The following is a 22,967-nucleotide window of genomic DNA, read 5'->3' on the forward strand; positions in this document are numbered from 1 at the left end:
GGCAACACTTTATTTTCACATTCTTACATGCTTATCAGAAGAAAAAAAAACAAACAATGGAATAGTACACAGAAATAAACATTAATCCTATAAGTACATATTTTTCTCGTTTCCTGAACTAGATAGGAGAGATCCTTTCTGTTTCCATTGAATACTATGTCACAGGAAGTTCAAAGAGCAAGTGTCAGTCACATCTTCACTGGTGTTCAGAGATGTGTTAATGTCTGGATGGCTTTTGTGGAAGATTATTTAAATGAGAGTATCTGTCTTCTTCCTCAACATCTGAGACCTCATTCACGCATTCTCTGCATTAATAGTGAATGCACTCTAAAAAGCTCCACAAGCTGTTAACAAGAAACCCAGAACTCAAAACTTTATTTCACAATGCAGCTGTCAAACAAATCATGCAACAGATTGCTAAGAAAGCAAACAAACAAACAAAACAATTTGTATGTGAGTCATGGATAGTTGTTTTTTTTTTGTTTTTTTTTTTTAATGGGGCAAAATTTAGCAGCTTAGTTGCTACCTGTGAATTTTTTTCTTTCAAGTTGAAGGAGCTGAAACATTTGAATGGATAAAATATTGTACCTTACTTTCAGATATTCACTTTCTATTGCAATGGATTCTAGATACTCCAGCTGTGATTATCAAAGACACAGAATTGTATTTAATTTATTTTAAGGAAGGTCTCTAAGTATTAAAACATGTATGTATATACATAAGGAATGTTTCATGTATAATATGAAACATATGTCTATTATTTCCATGTACAAACTTGAAGAACTCATGCCATGAAACTCCACCCAGAAATCTAGAGACACTGGTTTGTTTCAGGAAGTGTGACAAATACTTTAATAGTACATGACACATATGATGTGTTTTGGGCCCATGAGATCCCAGTAGGGTACAACAAAAGAACATAAATAAGACTTGTGGCAATAGATTCTACGTCAGCTTGAGTATTCACTGAGATTGTAAATAAAGCATGTCATTGTTATCCTTTATGCTATTTATATAACAATTACATTTATTATAGCACTAAAATTTTATTTAGATAAAATTTTAATCTGTACATGACACTGGACTCTTATTTTCGAAGCCATTTCTTCCATGGATTCCCTATACTCTTACAGAAATATCCTTTTGTTTCTATAGATATTAATGCATATGCGAAAAAGAGTTTTATGGGTAAATGGAACACTGTGTTCATTTTGCATTTCTATACTTCAAAGAAGGGAAAAGCTGGAAGAACAGACTTAGGAACAAGGGTATAACTAAGCAAACTTGTCTGTAACAGGGTTATGCAATTAGCATGTACGAGAATTAATTCAGCAGGTAAAATCATCAAGGATGTAGTTGGAGTGGTTTATAACTGGCTGCTGTAGAATGCTGAGGAAAGTTCTGACAGAAGCACAAGAAATATATGGCTCTGTGAGAATGTGTGGTTGTCCTTCTGGAGATTCTTGTAAAAATTATTACTTGACTGTTGCTAACCCTTTAAAGTTACTTCCTAGGTTTGTAGCTTTTAGGTTTGTAGTATTTTCCTCTCATTTATGAGCCTAGGAGGTACAGGTAAAGAGGAAGTTTTTGTCTCTATTGACCTGTCTATTTGAATTAAAATTTTGAGAGGGCTGCATGATGAACAAACAAACAAAAAAGTACATTTAAAACACCTAGTTCCTAGAAATGGTATCTAACAGTGACAGAGCCCACATTCCTTCTCACAATGCCTCTTCAGGCAAATTGAACAACTCCTTTCTCACAGATCCAGAATTGCTTTGTTGAACAGGAGTTACTGGCATAAATAATCTGTCCATATAAGGAGGCACAGAAGATGTGTTCATGTAACACAGTCCTAGAAAATTAAAAGATAGGAATTAATTACGTCCCAGTGATATTATGTGCTCTGTATTTGGATTTGTTATCATACTGAATAGCCACTGAAATGTAGAGTTATTTCACCCTTGAAGCTATTTTATTACTGACTTTTGGGTCTAGAGCCAGTGACTGAGCTGTTTGCTACTCACTGTTCCTTGTACAGGACAGGAATTGATAGCCCTGTAGCAGATATGACCATCTCATGTTCCCTCATCATTGCACATGTGGCAAACATAGAAAAGTAAAAGAAACTGTAAGTTTCTTGCATGTTACTGAGGCACATAAGACAGAACCACACTGTTTATGAAGTCTTACCAAGTTCTGGCTTCTCCTGAAAGAGCTGTTCCATCCTCCCAGAACCAGCCATTCCTTTCAGATATGTACGATAATCCAACCCAATAAAACTGTGAATCGTATGGCAGGGAGACCTGTAGCATTGGGAAAATCATCATAATAATATTTAAAAAATAACACTCAAATTCCTGTTTCTTCCAGCTATGAAGTTTCTGTAACTGAAGGTTACAAATCTTGCTCAATTATATGAGTAACCTGTTGCCTATTCTTGTTTTCCATGATACAATGCTGGCTGCTCTGATTGTAGGATCACTCAAATATCTTTACTGTTACAACATAAATGTACCTTGGATCTGAAAAAGAAATGCTTTTATTAAGAAGCAATTTTTAATTTTTCTGTCTAAATGTATCTATGCTACAGACATATGAGCATTGTTGAAGCCCCAGTTAGAATCAGCAGACCTGGCTAGCATAGCCAATGAAGCCTGAGATGTGATTCATCTCATGCAGTGGGAAAAGTAAAGTGTAGTGACTCCATTGTCTAAGTCTTCCACTAGCTTGTAATTGAGTCTAAGAAAGAAGCTTTGGATACTACTTATAATGCAGATGTCTGATGTTAAATGGATGAATTCCTGCTACAGTGCAGAATTTGTTTGCTAAGCATAGTCCTCTAACACCATTTGAGATAGCCTAAGCTGTCTAAAGTATTCACATGTGTCTGAAAGGAAGATACCCAGAACATACGGGAGAACTGTGTGTTTCTGAAGCATTTAAAGGTGGGACAGTATACTCCAGTTCATCTCAGATTGCAATAGACAACTATGCTTAGGCACCTGAATTGTTCCCTATATGTGCTTTCTAATAAGTTCCTCAGCATCTTAGCCCATTCAGATCCATCAGATACTCTACTATTGCTTAGTAGCATACTTAGGGGCTCAAAATCACAAATCTACAACTAGCTTAACTTGACCTAGCTTTAGTCAGGTTCCAGTGATAAATACCAAACATGGAAGAAAAAACAAACACACAGGCATCTATCATCAAACTACACGAGGATTAATGTAGCATACCAAGATCATCTCTTGAATACTCATTCAAGGTGTGGTGATCAGCTATTTCCCAGCAACGCCAGAATCATAAAGTCATAGAAAGTTTAAAGTTGAGAAGAAAATTTTGCAGAGAAAATTTAAGTTGAAAAGATCTTTAAGATCATCAACCCAACCATCACCTAACCCTACTAAGTATATTAGTAAACTATGTCCCTAAGTGCCATATGCACAAATCCCTTTAAATATCTCCAGGGATGGGCAGTGAGGAGGAACTTCTCCCTGGGCAATGCCTAACCACCCTTTCCATGAAGAAGTTCTTCTGAATAGCTAATCCAAACCTTTCCTGGTGCAACTTTAGGCTGTTGCATCACATCTTATCACTTGCCACCTGAGAAAAGAGACCAAAACTCTCCTTCATGCAACCTCCTTTCAGGTAGTTGTAAGAGAGTGATGAAGTCTTCCCTTATCTTCCCTTTCTCTAGGCTCCTCATAGCTCTTTCTTTTGAGACACTTTACCAGCTTCATACTGTTCAATTCTGCTAGACTCAGTAATGAATCAGTTCTCTACTTGAGCCTAACAAGCTGATTTTCATTAAAAAAAAAAAAATCCAATGGGTATTTTAAGCCTTAAAGTAAGAAAGAGTTGAGGACTCCCATTTGAAACTAACTCCTTCTGAAAAAAGAAGGGATTTTCCCATAAGCTTTCAATACTTTCAAAAGTTTTACATAGCCAAAAGCAAATAAGGATTTTGGGGCTTTGTGTAAGCTATTACCTAATAACTAGTAAATAATAGCTAGTAAAAAAGAGTTACCTAGATGTGTGGGTACAGAAAGGTAAAATAAGCTTCTGCCATTAAATTACTGATTTTTCATTAATCAGCAATAGAAAATACAATTATGAAGATTATTTAAAACTATTATTTCCCTAAACCTTATTCAGTCATAATAAAATCCCCTGCTGTCTAGCCTTTGTGCTGTCATTAATGGCAGTCTATGAAGGGTGTAACAAAATGACAAAACCCAAACTGTGGACTGCCATTTTATGCAACATATGACAGCATGATGTACTGGCCACTCCAGATCAAATGTAGATGTAGGTTTGATGCTAAGATTTCTCAGTAACAAAACTTGTGGAAAGAGATAATAGAAATATATGTTCTGTGTACTAGGTGTCCTGTCCATGCTGATTATATGCAATTTATTGTTTCTGTGAAAATCTAGGGATCAGCTAATTAAGGTATTTCATAAATTGTGTGTTATTCTTGATAACACTATTTAGAAAGTGTTACAAGTCATGAAAGTCTTGTAATTTTTGTGAAGACAGCTTGACACAGAGAAAACAAATAAAGGTCCTGTAAATGACCAAACTAATTTCTTACTACCACATTTCTTGAAGTTAAAACACATAAAGGAAGCATGAGACTAAGACTGTACCATCTTTACTTTGTCTTTCAGTACAAGAAGAGTGGAATTTCTTGTGGAACAGAACTCCTGGCTTTCTTTCCATGTTTTCTTCTGCTTTGAAATGTAGAAGCAGCTGCCAACTTCACTGCTTTTCCACATTGCTGGACAGAGAGCACATTCTGTTTCTAAAAACCAGACAGAGAGTACTTGCAGATTTGAAAGTAACACTGGGGCTTTAACTGCTGGCTTGACTGAGGAAAGAAGATTAAGAGTAGTTATGAATCAGCTGAGATGTTTGGAGGACTGTGAGAGACAAGTTGTTTTACATGTTAGTTTATACATGTCCACATCTCAAATACCACCACAGTTAAAGGCAGACAATAGGTGAATAAATTATCTTTCTCAGTGGTTTTACAGTCTCTCAGTCAATGGGCTCTGAAAGAGGATTCAGGATTAATTACATAATAACTACACTTACCATTTTTTGCCCTCATTTCAAAACACAGTGCTTCCCTCAAGGCCTGCAGCTTCTTTCCTTGTTCAGGATCCTTGTATATCTGAAAAACTGAAGGGAATGAAAATTCTTATCAGAGTTTCTTCTTTAAACTAATTTCAAATCATAGCTTTTGGCATTCTTAGATTTTTTTTCTGGTTTATTTGCATGTCCAGCATTTACACCATCTGTATTTCATTCCTTTTTCAAAGGAGTGGAGTGAAGGAGATTTTCAGACATATGTGAATTAACTTCAAATAGATTTAATAGGCGTCTGCAACTACTTGTAGAGCATTTATGAAAAGGGAGCAAAACTGCCCTGGAAAGGAAAAAGTAATATGACTGTGGGCAACCATCACAAATTAAGACTTGAGATATTGATGTTGAACACTAGAAGAAAGTTCTTCATCAAGGCTCAGCACTGAAAAAGGAAGTGGTGGCATCTCCACCCTTGAAGAATTTCAAAAGTGATCAAAACAAAGTTACAAATGATTTTATTCATGGTTACTAATACTTTAGCTTGGGAAGCACTGGAGAGCAAACTAGAAACTCACATAATTGTTTCTGAACTAAAACTCAATGACTACCTTGAATGTTTGTCCTGGCCACTTGCAAAATAATCCCTCCCACTGAAAAGAAGCTCAAACTCTCACTTTGCTTCCATACATACTGTAGCATTACCTTCCATTGATAAATTGAAATGTTTCCACTGTAATCTTTGGGCAAATTCACTAGTTGCTATGTTTTGATGCCAAGATTGTCATCCCTGCAAAAAGCTTGCAATTCGAGAAAGTGGGAATGGTAAGTGAAAGATTACAGTAACAGTCACTGGGGGCACTGTGTAACCAAGGAGATGAAATTCAGTTATGAAAACTAAGCATTTGAGAAAGTATTCAGCCTTTCACTCCTCAGTTACTCCTTATGTGCAGTGGAAGTTTTGTTGCACCTGGAAGCTTTTCTGTTAGCCAGTGTGGGATGGGGTGGAGGTTGTGAAAACAGACCAAAGTCATTCCAAGTGATGTGCAGATGCACAGTGAAGCAGGGAAGTTGTCATTCTTGTCATATTATTTCCACAGTTGTTTGCAGGAATGCTCAGCATGAACAGACAAAATAGCTGCACTGATGGAAGTAAATCACAACAGTACCTCGGTATGCCACAGTACTTACACAGGGACAGTAAGACCACCAGCCCCGTGAGCAGCATCAGGCTCAAAATGAAGAAAGCTAAGGTTGCTGGTTGCTTTATGGCAGATGAGACAGAGACTCCTGGAACAAATAAGAAAACATTTCAGCAACAAAAAAACAAGTCTCAACACATAGTGGTGTTACCTGCTCTCTGGCATTACCACTTTATCTCTTCTGTAGAGCTTCTCATTTACTTACTACAAAGATTATGTTGACACTGTCCTGAATTTCTAGGAGTATTTTGTTTGTTTGTTTTGTTTTTAGAAATGTCAATACTGCCACTGAGAATATGTATTAATCGAGGTTCTAGTGTTTTAAAGCAAAATCTCTTCTCATAAGACAGGTAAGTAAATTAAGTTTTGAAATCTCCACAATTCTAGAAATAATGAAACAAACTCTAAGATTTCATCACAAAGGAGAAAAGCCACCATCTAGTTCTAGAAACAAAATTCTAGGCACTCTGATTGGGAATTCAAAATCCTTGTAATGGTTCAGCATTAAATTGTGCCTTCATTCTCTTTCTCCTAATTTCCACTGGAGTTCAATGCCCCATCAGTAATATAGTCCTCCAGAAACTTAAAGCTAACTATTCTCTATTAAAAATATTTTCATATAGTTGTGAACTAGTGATCTGCAATCTTCTATACCTTTCCAAGTCTAATCCACTCTCTTCAAGTTATATATATACCAAGTACAATTATGTAAGTCCAGTGCATTCAAGGAACAAGTTTACTGTAAGGTGAGAAGAATTTACCTCCAGAGGTGCCTAGATGTTAGCCAGACTGGGTAACTGAAACTTACATAGCCACAGTTGAGAAAGATGATCCTAACCTTTGTGGGTTAAGGCCATTTCAAAAGACTGTAGAAGACACAACACTGTGGGTAGTGACTAATGTGCTGGAGGGTCAAGCTGCTTTTTATAGGGAAATAAACCTCTTAGAAATGAGCTGGAAGTTTAACAGAGCTCAGAAAAGACAAAGTCCTGTACAGTACGACTCCACTCACTAGTGCAGTTGGAGAACTGACTGGCTAGAAAGCAGGTATATTGAACAAGATTTCAAGGTCCTGGTGTACAATGTGAATACAAGCCACCAGTGTGCCCTTGTGGAAGGGAAAGCTGTCCAACACTGCGCTGCATTGTCAAGACTGTAGGTAGCAGCTTGAAAGAAATGAGTATTCTGCTCTGCTTTGCAGCCATGAAGCCACATCTGGAGTAACATGTCCAGTACCGGGACCTCTCAGTCAAGAGAGATGTCAGCTAACTGTACAGAGTCCAGAAGAGAACCACTAAGATGGTTGTCATGAAGTTATCTCTAGATATCTCTGTGTCTGTGACAGGGGGACAGCAGGCCCACAGGAACACTGTCCAGAATAAAAAAGGAAGGGGGGTGGTGGGGGGAGTCAACGGTTTACAGGCTTATTTGGCCCAGTTCTGTGACTAATGGGGCAGGGGGACCCACACCCCAGGAAAGGGGAAAAGGGGTAAAGTATAGGGAGGTGGGAGATGGGCCTAAAAACAAAACAGTGACAATAATCTGAGGAGGAAAGTTAATTTACTAAATATGGTATAAAAATGGATGATAACACAATATGATACAATATAGTCGGAATTGAGACTAATAAATCAATTAAAATGAGAGAGTTTGTTCAAAACTGAAGGCCTTACTCTAAAGCTGAAGGTGACATGGCTAGAGAGCATGCACTTCTGAGACAAGCAGCAGAAAAAGAGAGCAATCTTGTGATTTTTGTGCAGTTTTATCTTTCCCTCTGAATGGAAAATGGAAACAAAAAGTCCTCTGGGGTATGTAGTTCTACCAGGTACCCATAAATTCGGCAGTCCATGAAAACTGAAGCATTAACTCTTTGACTCCCGGTGCTCCACGTGATGTTATGATGTGGAATACAGATAACAAAAATCATAAAACCACAACAATGGTTAAGATAGACCACACCTACAGAGTGACTGAAGGAAGCTAAGGGACCTAATTTCAGTCCTCCACTGTGTAAAAGAGCCACACTCTTTTCAGAGGCACAGAAAAGGGGTACAATGCAGCAGTCACAATTTGCATCAGAGTAACTTCTGTTTAGATGTGAAGAAAAAGATTTCTTCCCTTCCACACTGGAATAAATGCCCAGAGAGACTGAGGGGTCTCCATGTCTGGAGGTTTCCAAAATTCAAGCAGGCAACACTCTAAGCAACTTAATCAGACTTAGAGCCAGCTAGTCCTTTCAAGGTGGAGATTGGGAAAGATGAACTATTGTGATTACTCCTAACTTAATTGGTACATAAGTCTATCTACATGTCCTTTATGTCCAATAAGAGGTCATTTAAGAGTTTTCTGAGATTGCCACCATGTTTCCTTCTGGGAAACTCTGCCTTTAGATCGGACTCCCTAATATTTACCCCTACATTTCTGGCTTCTGCTTACCCGCAGCTTATTCATCCTCCATTTTCAGAGGATAGTCCTGGATCTATTCCAAACAGCACCAGTTATATTAGTTTAGACTTTGACTATTCTGTTCAACCTGTAGTTAGCATCAATGATACTTTCACACAAAAGCCTCTTCATTAATTTCTGAGCAACAGTAACTGTATACACGTTGCCTTCTTATGGACTCAGGCATTCCATAGGCTCAATAAACTATCTTATTTAACATTCAGTTTCCTTACAGAAAAACTTTGAGCTACCTTATTTAACACTCATTTTCCTTACAGAAAAACTTAGAACAAACAAAAATACATTCCCATATAAACTTATGTTCATATGATGACTGAAAAACAGGGCAGCTTTCTACTCCCACTGACTGAGCAAACTCCTTCAACTTCCAAAGACTGCTTTTCTCTCTTGCAGTGCCCTGCTGTAACAAATTAGTCTTACCAAAATAATAAAGTCTATATAAATGCAGATTTTTCTTCTGTGTTAACATAAATAGACAAAATAAATGGTGTAAATATAGACCTCCAAGTCTTCAGAAAGAAAATACTTCTGTGATCATACAATACATCACACAAGACTCCACTTTTTCTATGAAAATTTATAGAAGAATATACTATAAACTTTTGAAGGATCCTATAGCAATCCAGTTGAACATTCTAATTCAAGTTACATCCTGATTTAGATAGCTATCTGATTTCCATATGTACTTACTGTTTACTGTAACACAATTGGCTGGAGTATTTAATGTAGGACATTTGTTATTGCTCAAGTGTCCTTCAGTAATAACTGAAGCTGGAGGTCGTAAATTTAATGTGGTGTATCCTTCTTCATCCTCCATCTTAAGTTTGTCACACCTCTTTCCAGCAATAGCAGTACACAGGAGATGGGAAACACTGCAGCAAGACACACTGGGCAATGAGAATGTTTTACATTTCAGCCTTTCCAATGAAACCACAGAGGAAGCTGGCTCTGTTCTGATTACTGTGCCATAATAAAAGCATGTTAAGAAGAAAAAATGACTCTATCAAAGATGGGTAATTTCCTGAACATGAAAGCCAGGACTCTTGGTTCTTGGCTGGAGCCTAGAACAGTTTCACTTGACTACCCAAACATTAGGGTTTTCTACCTCCTTAAATTATGATATTTTCAAAACAGTTGCTATTTTGAGTTAAGATATGAGAGATATATCTGTAAACATCAAGGCATGAACAGAACACAAGAGCTACATTTGAAAACATTATTATTAAAGAAATGGAAAATGAAAAAAAATCGTGAACTTTCACTCAAATAAATGCATTATGTCAAGCTGTACTACCTCATGCAGTTTTAGACTGTGAACTGGTTAGGAAGATCCAGATAGAAGATCATTAAGGGAAAATTCTGATTTCCCTGAATCTGGAAAAATAATAATGGATTTAGAGGACAAGCAGCAAATTGAGAAGATTTATCAAGGTTATACTGATTTATCAAGAAAGGTTGACAGGATTCTCCATGTAGCTTGGCACTAAATGCTGAGTGATAATGAAAGCATTTGCTTTTTTTATATTATAGGCTGTGATCAGGCCAGCAGGAAGGCTACTAGTAAATATTTATGTCCAAGGTACTGTTCAGTCAGTCCTGTGGTGTGTTTTAGAAGAGCTTCACTCCTCTCTCAACACTGCAAAGCAATATGTGGAGCTGAGAAACTCCTTTCCTGAAGGCAAGGTTTTCTCTTCTAAGGGGTGGGAAACTATCAGGTGTGACCCGATCAGAAGAAAACCTTTAGCAGAAATGGAGGTGAGGGACAAGAATAAAGGTAACACTGGGGATCTCCCTGCTGCTGCACTGTACACAGGAGTGCAGAAATGACTTATTCATCCTCACTCTCCATCTCTAACACTTAGCAATACCTTCCTCCAGTTCTGATCTCTAGTCTTTAAACATCTTCAAAAACTTTTAACAGAATGATTGCCCAGACATGGTGAGTACTGTCGTGGTGAAACAGCGAGACAGAGCAAAACTGCAATGAAACTACTGCTTCTGCTCATGTATCAAGTGCAGGGTTTCCTTTTTGCAAAACAGTATCAACAGACTGGAAATACACTGTAATGACTGACTTCCTGCCTTGCTGTTCAAATGATAGCTGTTTTTTTCAGGGCAGAAATACCTCTGGCTGAGTGCATTTCTTGCATTTTAGCTTAGTAATATACAAAAAGAAATTTTGAATGAAAAGCTTGGAGTAAAGGGCATTTTCAGTCAGTTTTTTCATACATGCAATTGCACATGGATTAGCATTTACTTTGCGTTCATGATGTCCTCGTAATATCCACACAAAACCCTCATATTAACTGTGGTGCAAAAATTATTGTGCATCAACCGTAAGGACTTTATTTTGGCACCTTAGGGTAAATGAGCTTTTCTGCAGACGTTGGGAGACAAGTATCTATGCTACTGTATTAGGTCACTCACAGAATCACAGAATTGTAGGGGTTGGAAGGGACCTCTTGAGATCATCAAGTCCAACCCCCTGCCAAAGCAGATTCCCTAGACAAGGTTGCACAAGTAGGTGTCCAGGCGGGTCTTGAGTGTCTCCAGAGAAGGAGACTCCACAACCTCCTATATATTTTTGTTGTTGTTGTTGTTGTTGGTAGCAGCAATCACTTCTGTCTTTGCAGCAAACGCTCAAGCACTAAATGAAACTCCTTTGGGGCAGCTTTTCTCCTACTTGATTTTACTTCAGGAGGGAAAACAAGAGAATCATAGGATCAATTGTAGAATCCTTGGAGTTGGAAGGGATCTCTGAAGGCCGTCTAGTCCAGCTCCCCTCCAGGGACTAAGAACACCACAGCTAGATCAGGTTGCCCAGGGCCTGAGCCAGCCTCTCCTTAAAAGACTCCAAGGTCAGAGCATCAGCCGCATCAGACCTGTTCCAGTCCCTCACTACCCTCACTGTAAAAGATTTTTTCCTTGTATCTAACTTAAATCTAACCTCTTTGAGCTTGAAGCCATTTCTCCTTGTTCTGTCACCACAGACTGTGATAGAGTTTGTCCACTTCTTTCCTGTAGCTCTCCTTTAGAAACTGAAAGGCCACTATCAGGTCATGTCACAGCCTCTTCTCCAGGCTGAATAGCCTCATTTCGCTCAGCCTGTCCTCCCAAGAGAGGTGCTCTATTCCACAGATCACTTTTTTGACCCTTCACTGGGCAGACTTCAACAGGCTTGTGTATCTCCTGTACTGAGGACTGCACATTTGGATACAGTACTCCTGGTGAGGCCTCACCAGTGCAGAGTAGATGGGCAGGATCACCTCCCTCAACCTGCTGGCCATGCTTCTTTTGATGCAGCCCAGGATATACTTGGCTTTCTGGGCTCTGAGGGCACACTGCTGGCTCAAGTCCAGCTTGCCATCCATCAGTAACCCCAGATCTTTTCTTTCAGGGCTGCACTCAATCCTCTCACCCCCCAGTTTGTATTGGTAATGGGAGTTGCCTTGATGCAGGTACAAGACCTTGTACTTGGATTTGTTGAACCTCGTGAGATTCACCTAGGCGCACTGCTGAAGCATGTCCCTCTGGATGGTGTCTTGTCCCTCTAGTGTGTTGACCATACTCCATAGCTTGTGGTCATCAGCAAACTTGCTGAAGGTGCACTCAATCCCACTGTTGATGTCACTTATGAAGATATTGAAGAGTTACAGCCCCAGCACCGACCCCTGGGGGATACAACTTATCACTGATCTCCATCATGTCTGCACTGACCACCACTCTCTGAACTTGATTCTGCAGCCAGTTCTTTGTCCACTGAACAGCCCACCCATCAAATCCATATCCTTCCAATGCAGAGAGGAGGATGTTGTGGATAAAAGGATTTTGTTTGTTTGTTTGTTTGTTTGTTTTGGATTTGCTCTTTAAAATAGATCCTGTTGCAAGAAGAGAAGAAACAGTTTAAAACAAAGATTATATGTTATGGTTTCCACATATTATTCTGTTCCTATGAAGATCTAGATAGGCAAAATTTCTTGTTTCTTCAGCCTAAAATGAAAAGGAACGTTGATTAAGAAGGAAATTGTGGTCCACATTTGGGCACGGCATATCTAATAAAAGTTGTAGAAAAACTGTCAAGATAAAACAATGGTATTTATCACTAGAACATGGCCCTGCAAATTGCGTTATCTAGTTATGACTTTGGAGGCAATCATGGGTAGGTGTAATAAAATTGTAAATTGTCATGGTTTTATGATTTTTGGCATTGGTATTCCACATCATAACATCATGTAGTGCATCAAGAGTTAAAGAGTTAATGCTCCAGCTCCATGGGTCATTGATAGTTCTGGGTATATCTGTCTCAGAAGAGAAGAAGAACTACATTCCCCAGAGGACTGTGCGATGCTTTGCATTTTTACAGATTGCATTTCCACTCAGAGGGAAAGATAAAAACTGTCTGTGGTCATGAGACCCTCTCTCTTCCCTTTGGGATCAACTCAGCAGTGGGTGCTCACTGCCGTCTCAACTTCAGCGTTAGCGTAAGGCCTTCGGTTTATCGGACACTCTCTCTTCCTCATTTTTTTTGTTTATTAGCTTTAATTCCAATTATATTGTATTATATTGTGTTATTTTGCTTTCTGATATCTTATTCAGTAAATTAGCTTTCCTCCTCAGATCATTGCCACTGTTTTGTTTCTAGGCTCATCTCCCTATTCCCTTTTCCCTTTCCCCCTTCCCCTTTCCTGGGGCGTGGGTCTGCGGGTCCCCCGCATCAATTGTCGCGGAACCGGGCCAAACCAGTAACAGAAATACACTGTTGTGTAAAACTGTAATTCAAAAATGCCGTCACAGCCAGTACACAACCAGAAGATTTCTATATGTCTCTCTCTCCATAGTCAGAAACTTCTTGTAATGGAAAATACACTGATAGCCCACCCTTAAACTGTACCATGTTTCACCAACACCAGCGTATGTTCTTTGACATTTTCACTCCTGCCAGACAAGAGTATTTTGAACATCTGTAGTGAATGATGAGACACAGTCTCCCTCTCTTCTTCTCTGGAGTGATTTTTTAAAAGGGGAGGGGAGGGAGTGTCAGAGTTTTACAGTTTTTCATTGGTATTCCACATCATAACATCATGCAGTGTTAAAGAGTTAATGCTGCAGTTCCGTGGATTGTTTACGTTTCCATTCTCTTGACCACAGAAGAGAAGAATGAACTACAACTCTCAGAAGACTCCATTTTTCTGTTTCTGTTTCTTTTTTCCGTTTGGAGGGTAATTTACTTGTGACTGGGAGTCACAAGACTTCCCTCTCTCTTTACTCCCTGGCCATTTCACTTACAGAATTAGAGTAAGGCCTTTGTTTTTGGAAACTCTTTCTAATTTTATTAGATTTATTAGCTTTAATTTTAATCCTATTGCACTATATTGTATTATCTCACATTCTGCTACTACATTCAGTAATATTTTTTCCTTAGCTCGCTGTTGCCGTTTTCCCTTGTCCAAGCCCATCCCCCTATCTTTTTCTTTCCCCTGCCTCCCTTTCCCAGCACGTGTGTCCATGGGTCCCTTTGCCCCCTTTTCACAGTCAAACCATGACAAGAAGAAAAAGGAGAAGCAGTCCTGGGTAAGACCAAGAAAAATCACAAATGGATCAGGAGCACCCAGAATATACAAAAAGCTGCGTAGACTCTGGCTTTTTTATGTTGCTTCAGTGCTATGTATGTACAGTGAAAGTAGTATGTGGGTTTGGACCAAATTTACATACTGTGGGAAATCTCTGCCCATGTATTAAAACTTACCAAGACTTTTGTTCTTCTATAACAGCTGTGTTGTCTGCCTAAAGCCAGTCCTTCTTGTCATCTCTAAATGATAATCCAAATCAGAGTGTTGCTTGGGATTTATTTTTCACAAATTCATATTCAGGATAAGAGTAATTCATAAGTTCATAAGTTCATAAGTTCATAAGTTCATAAGGTTGGAAAGGACCTATAAGATCATCTAGTCCAACCATCCTCCTATCACTATCTCTACCCAACTACTAAATTAAATCCTTTAGCACCTCATCTAAACGCTTCTTGAACAGCGCTAGGGATGGTGCCTCAACCACCTCCCTAGGCAGGCCATTCCAGTGCCTGACCACTCTTTCAGAAAAGAAATGCTTCCTCAGGTCTAATCTAAATCTTCCCCGGCGTAACTTGTGGCCATTCCCTCTCGTCCTGTCGTTATTTATCAGGGAGAAGATGCCCACCCCCTCCTCACCACAACCCCCCTTCAGGAAGTGATAGAGTGCAATAAGGTCTCCTCTGAGCCTCCTCTTCTCCAGACTAAACAATCCCAGCTCCCTCAGCCGCTCCTCATAAGACTTGTGCTCCAGACCCCTCACCAGTTTTGTTGCCCTTCTCTGAACACGCTCCAGGGCCTCAATGTCCTTCTTGTAGTGAGGGGCCCAAAACTGAACACAGTACTCGAGGTGCGAAAAGTTCAAAGTAGATCTTCAGAGTATTGTCTCAGAATTTGAAAGCATTGATGGATACTGCTAAAAGAACATAAATATCACAAATGCATGTACAGAATATGCTTAATATCTAAGGAGAAAAGATAACGGAGCTATTTTTAATCACACTCGCTTGGCTTGGATGGTAACAAAAGAAAGCATTTTACAGCATTATTGTTTTTCAGAGAAATCATAGGAACTGATGGTACAGTGTAAAAACCAAGGAAAAAAAGTCAAAACATCAATCAAAACAAAATAAACCTTCAACAAAATACAAAAAATGTTACAGGACTTACCGCTTCTCCAATAGCAATTGGCAACTAGCAGCCACTTCACTTGTGCAGGTCTGCACATAAATAAAGTTGTGCATACTGTAAGTATGTAATAAATAGGTGACACATTCTGTATAGCATTTGTAAAACCCTGCTATTAAACTTTTCTTAAAAATATCACCATAGTATAGTCCCTTCCTAGGAAGCAGCTAACCTGGTCAGTTCACACACATTGTATTTGTGTGTCATGTTCTGGTGTTCAGGGCTCTAGGTTACTAGATGCAATTTTATTTCCAATCAGTAAAGATACCTATTCAGCAATTTATATTGTAACATTCATATTTATCAATTTGCATATCTAGACTATTTTAATAACAAATAATTACATCCAAAAAACATCCAAATATCTAAGTTGTGTAAACAAACTGAAATTTGGGAAAATTAAATTAAGTTCCAAAATACTTTACTCTGATATTGGCTTACAATATTAAAATTAGTTTATTTATCTCTGGGTTTAATTATGAATGCCTAATCACAAAATTTTTAAGAGAAAATAAAAATTACTTACAGGATAAGTGGTGCACTTTCAAATTACTCAGTGGCTTTACCCTAAAACTGGGTGTCAGTGCGATATGCTCCAAGACATTCAGTGTCCTCAGTGTTTGAAGGGAAATACTGGCAGATATACCTTCCAACTAATGCTGTCAATTTAAGCAACTTTAAAATCAAATTTATTGTATCCATTTTTAATCTTGAGTCTCAGATTAAGTTTTAATCTGAAACTGTTAGGGACCAGTGTAAATAATGACCAACTGAGAAACAAAAGTTAGAGGTCAAATACCAGGTGGAAACACGGACAAAGTGTTTCCTTGGGATCTGCCTACCAAAATTAGATTTTATCAGCTATCTGCCCTCTCCTGCAAAAGTCATTCTTTCTTCTTCTGGATGACACTTTGAACACTTCAAATGAATCAGTAACTTGATAGTGAAAACCATGACAATATTTTCTTTAATTATGAGAAAGTACTGTGAAAAGTAATGGAAAGCAAGTACCTCATAGTAATAATGAAAAGCTTGGAATTTATCACCTTCATTGACACATAATTTTTTGAAAGTACATGTGTGTCAGTTGGTACTACACTGATCAACTGCATGAGCCACTCTAAGGCTTGATAGGGATCTTCTGTGATTTCATATCGAAGTTTTCTTCAGTTAAGGTACAGTTACAATGTTTTTTTATTTACTCAGAATTCCTACTAATTTATATAATATAATCCATATACTAGACATATATACTAGTCATTGTAGTGTGGACATATATCAATAGGGTATTTTAGTTTGTTTTAAACAATGACTTTTCATCATTTCTTTATGATGACACCAAGCTGAGTGGTGTGATTGTCACAACAGCATGGAAGGGAGGCCATCCAGAGGGCATACACCACAAGTGCACACACAAGAATCTAATCAGGGTCTGGAGAACACAATGTTTGTTCAGCCCATAGAATAGAAGGCTAATGGGGAACCTAGATGTAGCCTTCTACCACCTAGATCAGGGCTGTAGAAAAGACAGCCAAACTCCTGTCAGAGGTGCACAGAGGAAATAAAACAATTGTTCTGTACGCAAGTTGTAAAAGAGAAAGCTAGATAGAATGAAAACAGATATTGCCTAGGAGAAGGATGTAGCACTTATGCAGGTGCCCAGATAGGGTGTGGCAACCAACAATTATTCAGGTCTGAATTCCTTTCCCCATTCCCCTTTCCCCATTTCCCTCCCCTCCCCTTTCCCCATTTCCCTCCCCTCCCCTCCCCTCCCCTCCCCTCCCCTCCCCTCTCCTCTCCTCCCCTCTCCTCTCCTCTCCTCTCCTCTTTCCTTTCTTTTCTGATAGAACTGTAAGAAATTCTTTGTAAGATTTTTTTTGCATTGAGATGTTACACTGTTTGGCATGCTACTCTTTACATCCATATGGGAATAACTAATGGCTTTAATATTTGGAATATTGTATTTGTACAGTAAAATAATTTTTATCATATGGTTTTCTAAAACTTTTTAAAACTTTTTTTTAATTACATAATGTACTGTAGCAATGATTTTGCAATCATAAATTATTATTGAAATGAGACAACTCTCAATCTGACAACAAGAGAAATACATACCAAATTTGACTAGTAAACCAAGATATTTTTTCATTGTGATTGGTTTGTATTTGCCATCTTATGAATAGTCAACTGTTTTTTTTTTAATTTTTTATTTTGGCCACAAGACATCATGGTGGCCCAACTGGAGAATGACAGCCACTTGAAACATATTTTGCTCACTAATTTTTATTTCTTTTAATTTTTGATTTATTTTTAATTATCGATTCATTAATATTTTTACACCTTCCTGGTAAGTTGCCTATGTTAAAATTGATATTATTTGCCTTATATAGCTTCAGTACCAAGATTCTGTTGTGGATCATGTAGACATCAAGAATGACCATAACTTCTTCTACCTACAGAAGGTAGGTTTGGAAGTGTTTTCCTTGGTTTTGTTAAACTGGAAGTTTAAAATAAGCTTCCAAATAACAGAAAAATCTCACCAAAAGCAGGTTAGGAATATATAACTTGAAGATGGAAAGAGCCTTAATTCTGCCCAACCTTAAGGAAGGAGAAGAGATATATAGAAATACAGTAGTTGTAGTCTAGAGTGAAGAGATTTCTTACTGCTTTCATGAAAAATATTGTACAATTAAATAGCATTTCATAAACATAGCAACATTGCATTCTATGTTGCATAATATTTTTCAGTGTCCAAAGCGATGCTTTCATCAATAGATCCAAGAGTGTTTCACAGGATGTCAGTTATTAGCCCCTCCCTTTTAGAGAGAGCAATATAAAAAAAGAATACTTGTCCCTCATTAATGAAATTAACAAAGGTAGTGAGAGAGTAGAAAGATGAAAATCATAGAATGATTTGGGTTTTGAAGGGACCGTAAAGATTATTCCATTTCTGCCCCTGTCCTGGGCATACATGGATGCCACCTACTTGATCAGGCTGCCCACGACCCCATTCAACTTGACCTAACCTGACCTTCAGTGCATCCAGGGATGAGGGATCCACGGCATCTCTGGGCAACCTGATCCAGTGCCTCACCACTGTCTGAATGAAAATTTTCCTCCTGACATCTAATCTAAGTATCTCCTCTTTAAAACTGTTCTCCCTTGTCCTATCACTATCTGCCTGTTAAAAACAAAAACAAAAACAAAAGCAAACAAAAAAAATAGAAGAAAAAAAAAAACCCAGAAGGGATATTCCACAAAATATCAAAAGAAGGAAGGAAAAATAAATATTAATGATATCTACCTTTCAAATATTAATTTTTATCTGTTGGTCTCCAAGGATAAATAAGGATAAAGTTTGAATCTAGCTGCAAGAGTAAGGAATGAAGAACAAAACTGAAGGAGAGGCTGAAGATTTTGAATTCAGTCTGATTAGAAAGAGAAAATTGGGAATAGGTTTGCATAAAGGTGGTTTTAACTGCAAAAGGTCAAGTAAGAAGCTGTCAGAAACTTTTAGTGAGAGGATAAATGGTGGCATGTTGAAGCCTCGGTAAATATGTAATGGCTGGATGTAATTAGCAATGGAAATATGAAAAAAAAAGTTTTGCAACAAAACATATTTAGCAACAGTATTTAAATTGTTGTTTGCTTTGACATAAAGTTTACAATCTTGAGAGGATTGTAGAATGGCACCTTTATCACCCAGTCTGATAAAAAAATGCAACTCAACCTTACATATGAGAACAGACATGAAAAGAAGTCTGCATCTTTTTGTCTTGCCATTTGCAGCTCTCCCAGAAGGAAGTCAGCTTCTCCTTCACATCAGAACAAAGTCTACCTGTGTCAGATGTCAAACCTGCACCAGTACATGTTTATGATTACTACGAAACAGGTAGGTGGACTATGTAAACCAGCAAAACCTATGAAATCAAGATATTTATTTCAGCATTTGCTGGGTGAGAACAGTGGATTTTTCTTCTCTGCTTCTGGGAAAGCATCTGCTTGTGTTTCTGTATTTACAGCTTTTATTTATCTTCGTTAGAGAGCAAGCTAGCAATTTTTTCTGCTTTTTGTTACTGGACTGAAAGGAGTTTGAAGAAGCACAGATGGAAGGTGTCCCCCATCTTTTTTCCCTCATAATTTCTTGCTTCCTTTAAACATAAGAAAGTGATGCCATGATTTGCTTTCTTGCAAAGTACATAAAGAAAGAAGTGTGGTTCAACTTTCTTACCCCAGCTTGGACATGATGGTTAAGATCAATAACACAAAGGCAGCAGAGTTCCCAACTTCCCCAAAGTAAATTGTCTCATATTTTCACATTGCCACAATAGGCTGAGGTAAAAAAAAAAAAAAAAAAAAAAAACAAAACTATTCTGGACTTTAATTGCTTAAGTAGAAATGAACACAACAGGAGTTTAAGTGCCTAACTAGAATACAAAGTGCCTGACCACCTTTCTATGTCCAACCTCAAGGAATTGTAAATGCGTAGGACATTACCAATTGTGGCAGTTTTATAATCAAAACTGTGCTTCAAGTTCCCACAAGCTTTTTTCAAGATCAGTCTGATCTTGAAAAAAGCAAAGAAAAAAACGTCGGAGGGGAAACGGGGGGGTGAGAATTCATTGGGAAATGTCTCTCAGCAGAATAGCAGTAATACCCAGAGAATTCTTACCAAGTATCTATTCAGCCACCTCATCTACATCCCACGTAGTCACAGCAATTTTGTGTCCTTATAAACCTTGCCAGAGGAGCACATTAGCAGTAACCACGTAGACCTGCAAGTGAGTGCCTTGAATCTGGAAGAACAGCACAAAATCTGACAAACCTTTTCTGATGTGTTAATTGCTGGTGCACATGGACTGGGGTCAGAATGATTTCTTAGATATTTTTTTTTCTTTCCAGATGAATATGCACTTGCAGAATATAAAACACCTTGCTTCCCAGCTTACGACTGAAATTACATATGTGCCAGAAGAAGCAATGGGACAGAAGGTATCATATAAGCATTTGTAGAGGAAGAAGATAAGAGACTTGATTGTTTCTGGAGAGAACAATGGAAAGCATTTAAGAGAATAAGGAATAAGCCAATCTCAACTTGCAGTCTTTCAAAATTACTCATACTGGCCCAGGCTTCAAAAAAAAAATTGAGTCAGTGTGAATCACAAACTAAGTAATGTGGGTTTCCTAATAGGAGAGAAACTGTGCAGCCCCCCACCTTTTTGGAAATTCATGTCATATATTTCAGTGGCAACTTTACGTAAACTCCTAAGACAGGCATTCTTGGCCATGAATTACTCTTAAGAAATCTAACATTTAGAGAAAAATCTGCTTCTGCTTCAGTAGAATTTGATTTATTTTGGTCTTTCTATTCATCCTATGGGAAGACTCAAGAAATGACATTGATTTCCACATTTTTCTGTAATTGAATTTGGAGAGCATTGTTTGCAGATGTTAAATTTCTAATTTAGGAGGACAGCTTTTATGCAGTTTTTGCTTCCATTTAGAAATACTATCTCCAGATTAACATCTCATATTTTACTGTTCTTTGAAATAAAACATTCTGATTAGTAATACTATTTTTCCCAGTCTTCATTATTGGTTGTATGGGTGGTATAAGGTTTTTCATTTACTAAAAGACTCATACATTGATAGGCCAATCACTGACATCTTGGCATAAGTGACCCTACTAAATGAGAGAGGGTGTACTAATGGGATGCTGACAAGGAAGAGATACTACTGAACTCCTTCTTTGCTTCTGTCTTCACTTTGGGAACTCCCGCTTTGCACTCCTGGACCCTAGAGGTAAGTGAGTGGGCCTGGAGAATAGAAGGTTCCAATTTGGTGAGGGAGGAGATGGTCTGAGAACATCTAGGCAACATCAATGTATGTAAATCCATGGGCATCTATGTGTGCATCCACTTACATTTTGCTAGAGATTTCCAAAATGCTTGGCTGAGAGGGTATAACAATGCCCGTGGTATCAAGTAAAATTAGCATTTTATAGCCTTTTACATTTATAACTCTTCTACCTCCAGCACAACTAGTAACTGAATCAAAGACAATGGGAATTCAATGAACAGCTTTTCACATAACTTGTGAAGACTTTGTGAAGGACAGAATGTTTGTGTAAATGTATGCTCAAGAACAGAGCACAAGAACTTGTTAAGTAAAGATAAGGAAACAGGATGGATGTCTTATTGTTAAAGACAGGGTAGAAAAACACATGCCTCACCTCAACATAACACCAGTGAGAACCAGTTCAGGCAACACCCCCCCTTAGAAGGTTAGAAGTCCACAGAGAGGAAGGCTACTAGCCTTCATCCAATGACTACCAGAGGCCCTCACCTTGTTTTAGGACATGTCCTCAGAAGGTGGGACATGTTAATTCTTTTTCAGAATTTCAACACATTTTCTTGGAATGTAATGAATATGCATACTCCATGCCTTTAAATATGTAGTTGTTGCTCCCTTTAGTGTGTATGTTTGGTGGAGCAATCCCCCCTGCACCCAGTACTGTAATAAAGGGAATACCTGCTTGACATAACTCATTGGTTTGTCAAGTTACTTTGTTGGCTTTCTCAGCTCCATAACCTTCTGAATTTTTCTGACATGTCTTGCAACACGTGAAGCTGCTGATGCAGGAACTTGGAAGTTCACATAAATAGAATGCAAATCAGGCAAGTTGAACTAGATTCTACTCTCAATTCATTTAAATTGATGCTGCACTGAAAACTATGACAGTAACAAGCATGTCATCTCACTATTATTGTTCAATCAGTCAGTTGTCCACTAAAATATTTTTCCATATTAATTCCTCCTCTTCTCCACATGGCTGAGCCACCCAATTCCTAGCATTGCCTTAGCAAAAGTGTACTCCTTCCTGTAGAAATTTATATATGTGTGTGTGTGTAAATATCATGTTTTTATGATTTCTTTTGTTATTGATACTCCACATCATAACATCATGTTAACTTCCATAACACAGGAGTTAAAGAGTTAATGCTCCAGCTCCATGGATCATTGATAGTTCAGGGTATACCTGTCTCCAAGGAGAAGTACAAATATGTACTCCAGAGGACTTTGTGTTACTTTGGATTTCTCTGTTTTTTGTTTAGAGGGAAAGGTAAAACTGTTGGCAAGTCATGAGATCTCTCTTTCCCTTTCAGATCATCCCGACAGTGTGTGAGCTCCCTAACCATCTCGCCTTCAGCATTAGACTAAGGCCTTCAGTTTTCAGACAATCACTCATTTCATTTGCTTTATTAACCTCAATTCCAATTATATTATATTATGTTATTTTGTATTCTGATATCTTATTTAGTAAACTAGTTTTCCTCCTCAGATCATTGCTGCTGTTTTGCTTTTAGTCCCATCTCCCTACCATCTCCCTTTTCCCCCTTCCTCTTTCCCAGGGCATGGGTCCGTAGGTCCCCCCACCCTATTAATCACT

At 38.2% G+C, this 22,967-nt stretch overlaps 1 protein-coding gene and 1 long non-coding RNA gene across 4 annotated transcripts; one reads left to right on the top strand and one right to left on the bottom strand.

Moving 5' to 3' along the window:
• Nucleotides 1-1,248: 1,248 nt before the first annotated feature.
• LOC136051536 (natural killer cells antigen CD94-like) lies at nucleotides 1,249-9,618 on the bottom strand. 3 transcript variants are annotated; one of them, XM_065740990.1, is made up of 6 exons: nucleotides 9,453-9,618; nucleotides 6,286-6,384; nucleotides 5,104-5,190; nucleotides 4,656-4,804; nucleotides 2,194-2,306; nucleotides 1,249-1,855 (listed from the first exon to the last, which is right to left on the bottom strand). In XM_065740990.1, exons 1-6 carry the CDS (start codon nucleotides 9,577-9,579, stop codon nucleotides 1,735-1,737), a joined length of 696 nt encoding a protein of 231 aa, XP_065597062.1. In that variant the 5' UTR covers nucleotides 9,580-9,618; the 3' UTR covers nucleotides 1,249-1,734. The 3 variants fall into 3 exon arrangements, with proteins under 3 accessions (XP_065597062.1, XP_065597063.1, XP_065597060.1); XM_065740991.1 differs by having other exon boundaries at nucleotides 4,665-4,810; XM_065740988.1 differs by having other exon boundaries at nucleotides 4,656-4,810.
• Nucleotides 9,619-17,878: 8,260 nt separating this feature from the next.
• On the top strand, nucleotides 17,879-21,224 carry LOC136051537 (uncharacterized). Its single transcript, XR_010622475.1, has 3 exons — nucleotides 17,879-17,979; nucleotides 19,307-19,409; nucleotides 20,420-21,224. It is a non-coding gene; the product is annotated as an uncharacterized LOC136051537 (long non-coding RNA).
• The last annotated feature ends 1,743 nt before the right edge of the window (nucleotides 21,225-22,967 follow it).

Source organism: Cyrtonyx montezumae, unplaced genomic scaffold (genome assembly GCF_038088225.1).
Source record: "Cyrtonyx montezumae isolate F1298 unplaced genomic scaffold, pur_monq_1.0 scaffold_3, whole genome shotgun sequence".
NCBI classification, from domain to species: Eukaryota; Metazoa; Chordata; class Aves; order Galliformes; family Odontophoridae; genus Cyrtonyx; species Cyrtonyx montezumae.

What these genes read in the sequence shown, in the direction of transcription:
- LOC136051536 (XM_065740988.1), bottom strand. Translation starts at nt 9,579, where the DNA reads ATGGAGGATGAAGAAGGATACACCACATTAAATTTACGACCTCCAGCT. An exon ending in CAATTGTGTTACAGTAAACA is followed by an intron (nt 6,385 to 9,452) that starts GTAAGTACATAT and finishes TATTTGTTCCAG; the next exon opens with GAGTCTCTGTCTCATCTGCC. An exon ending in GGTGGTCTTACTGTCCCTGT is followed by an intron (nt 5,191 to 6,285) that starts GTAAGTACTGTG and finishes CATTCCCTTCAG; the next exon opens with TTTTTCAGATATACAAGGAT.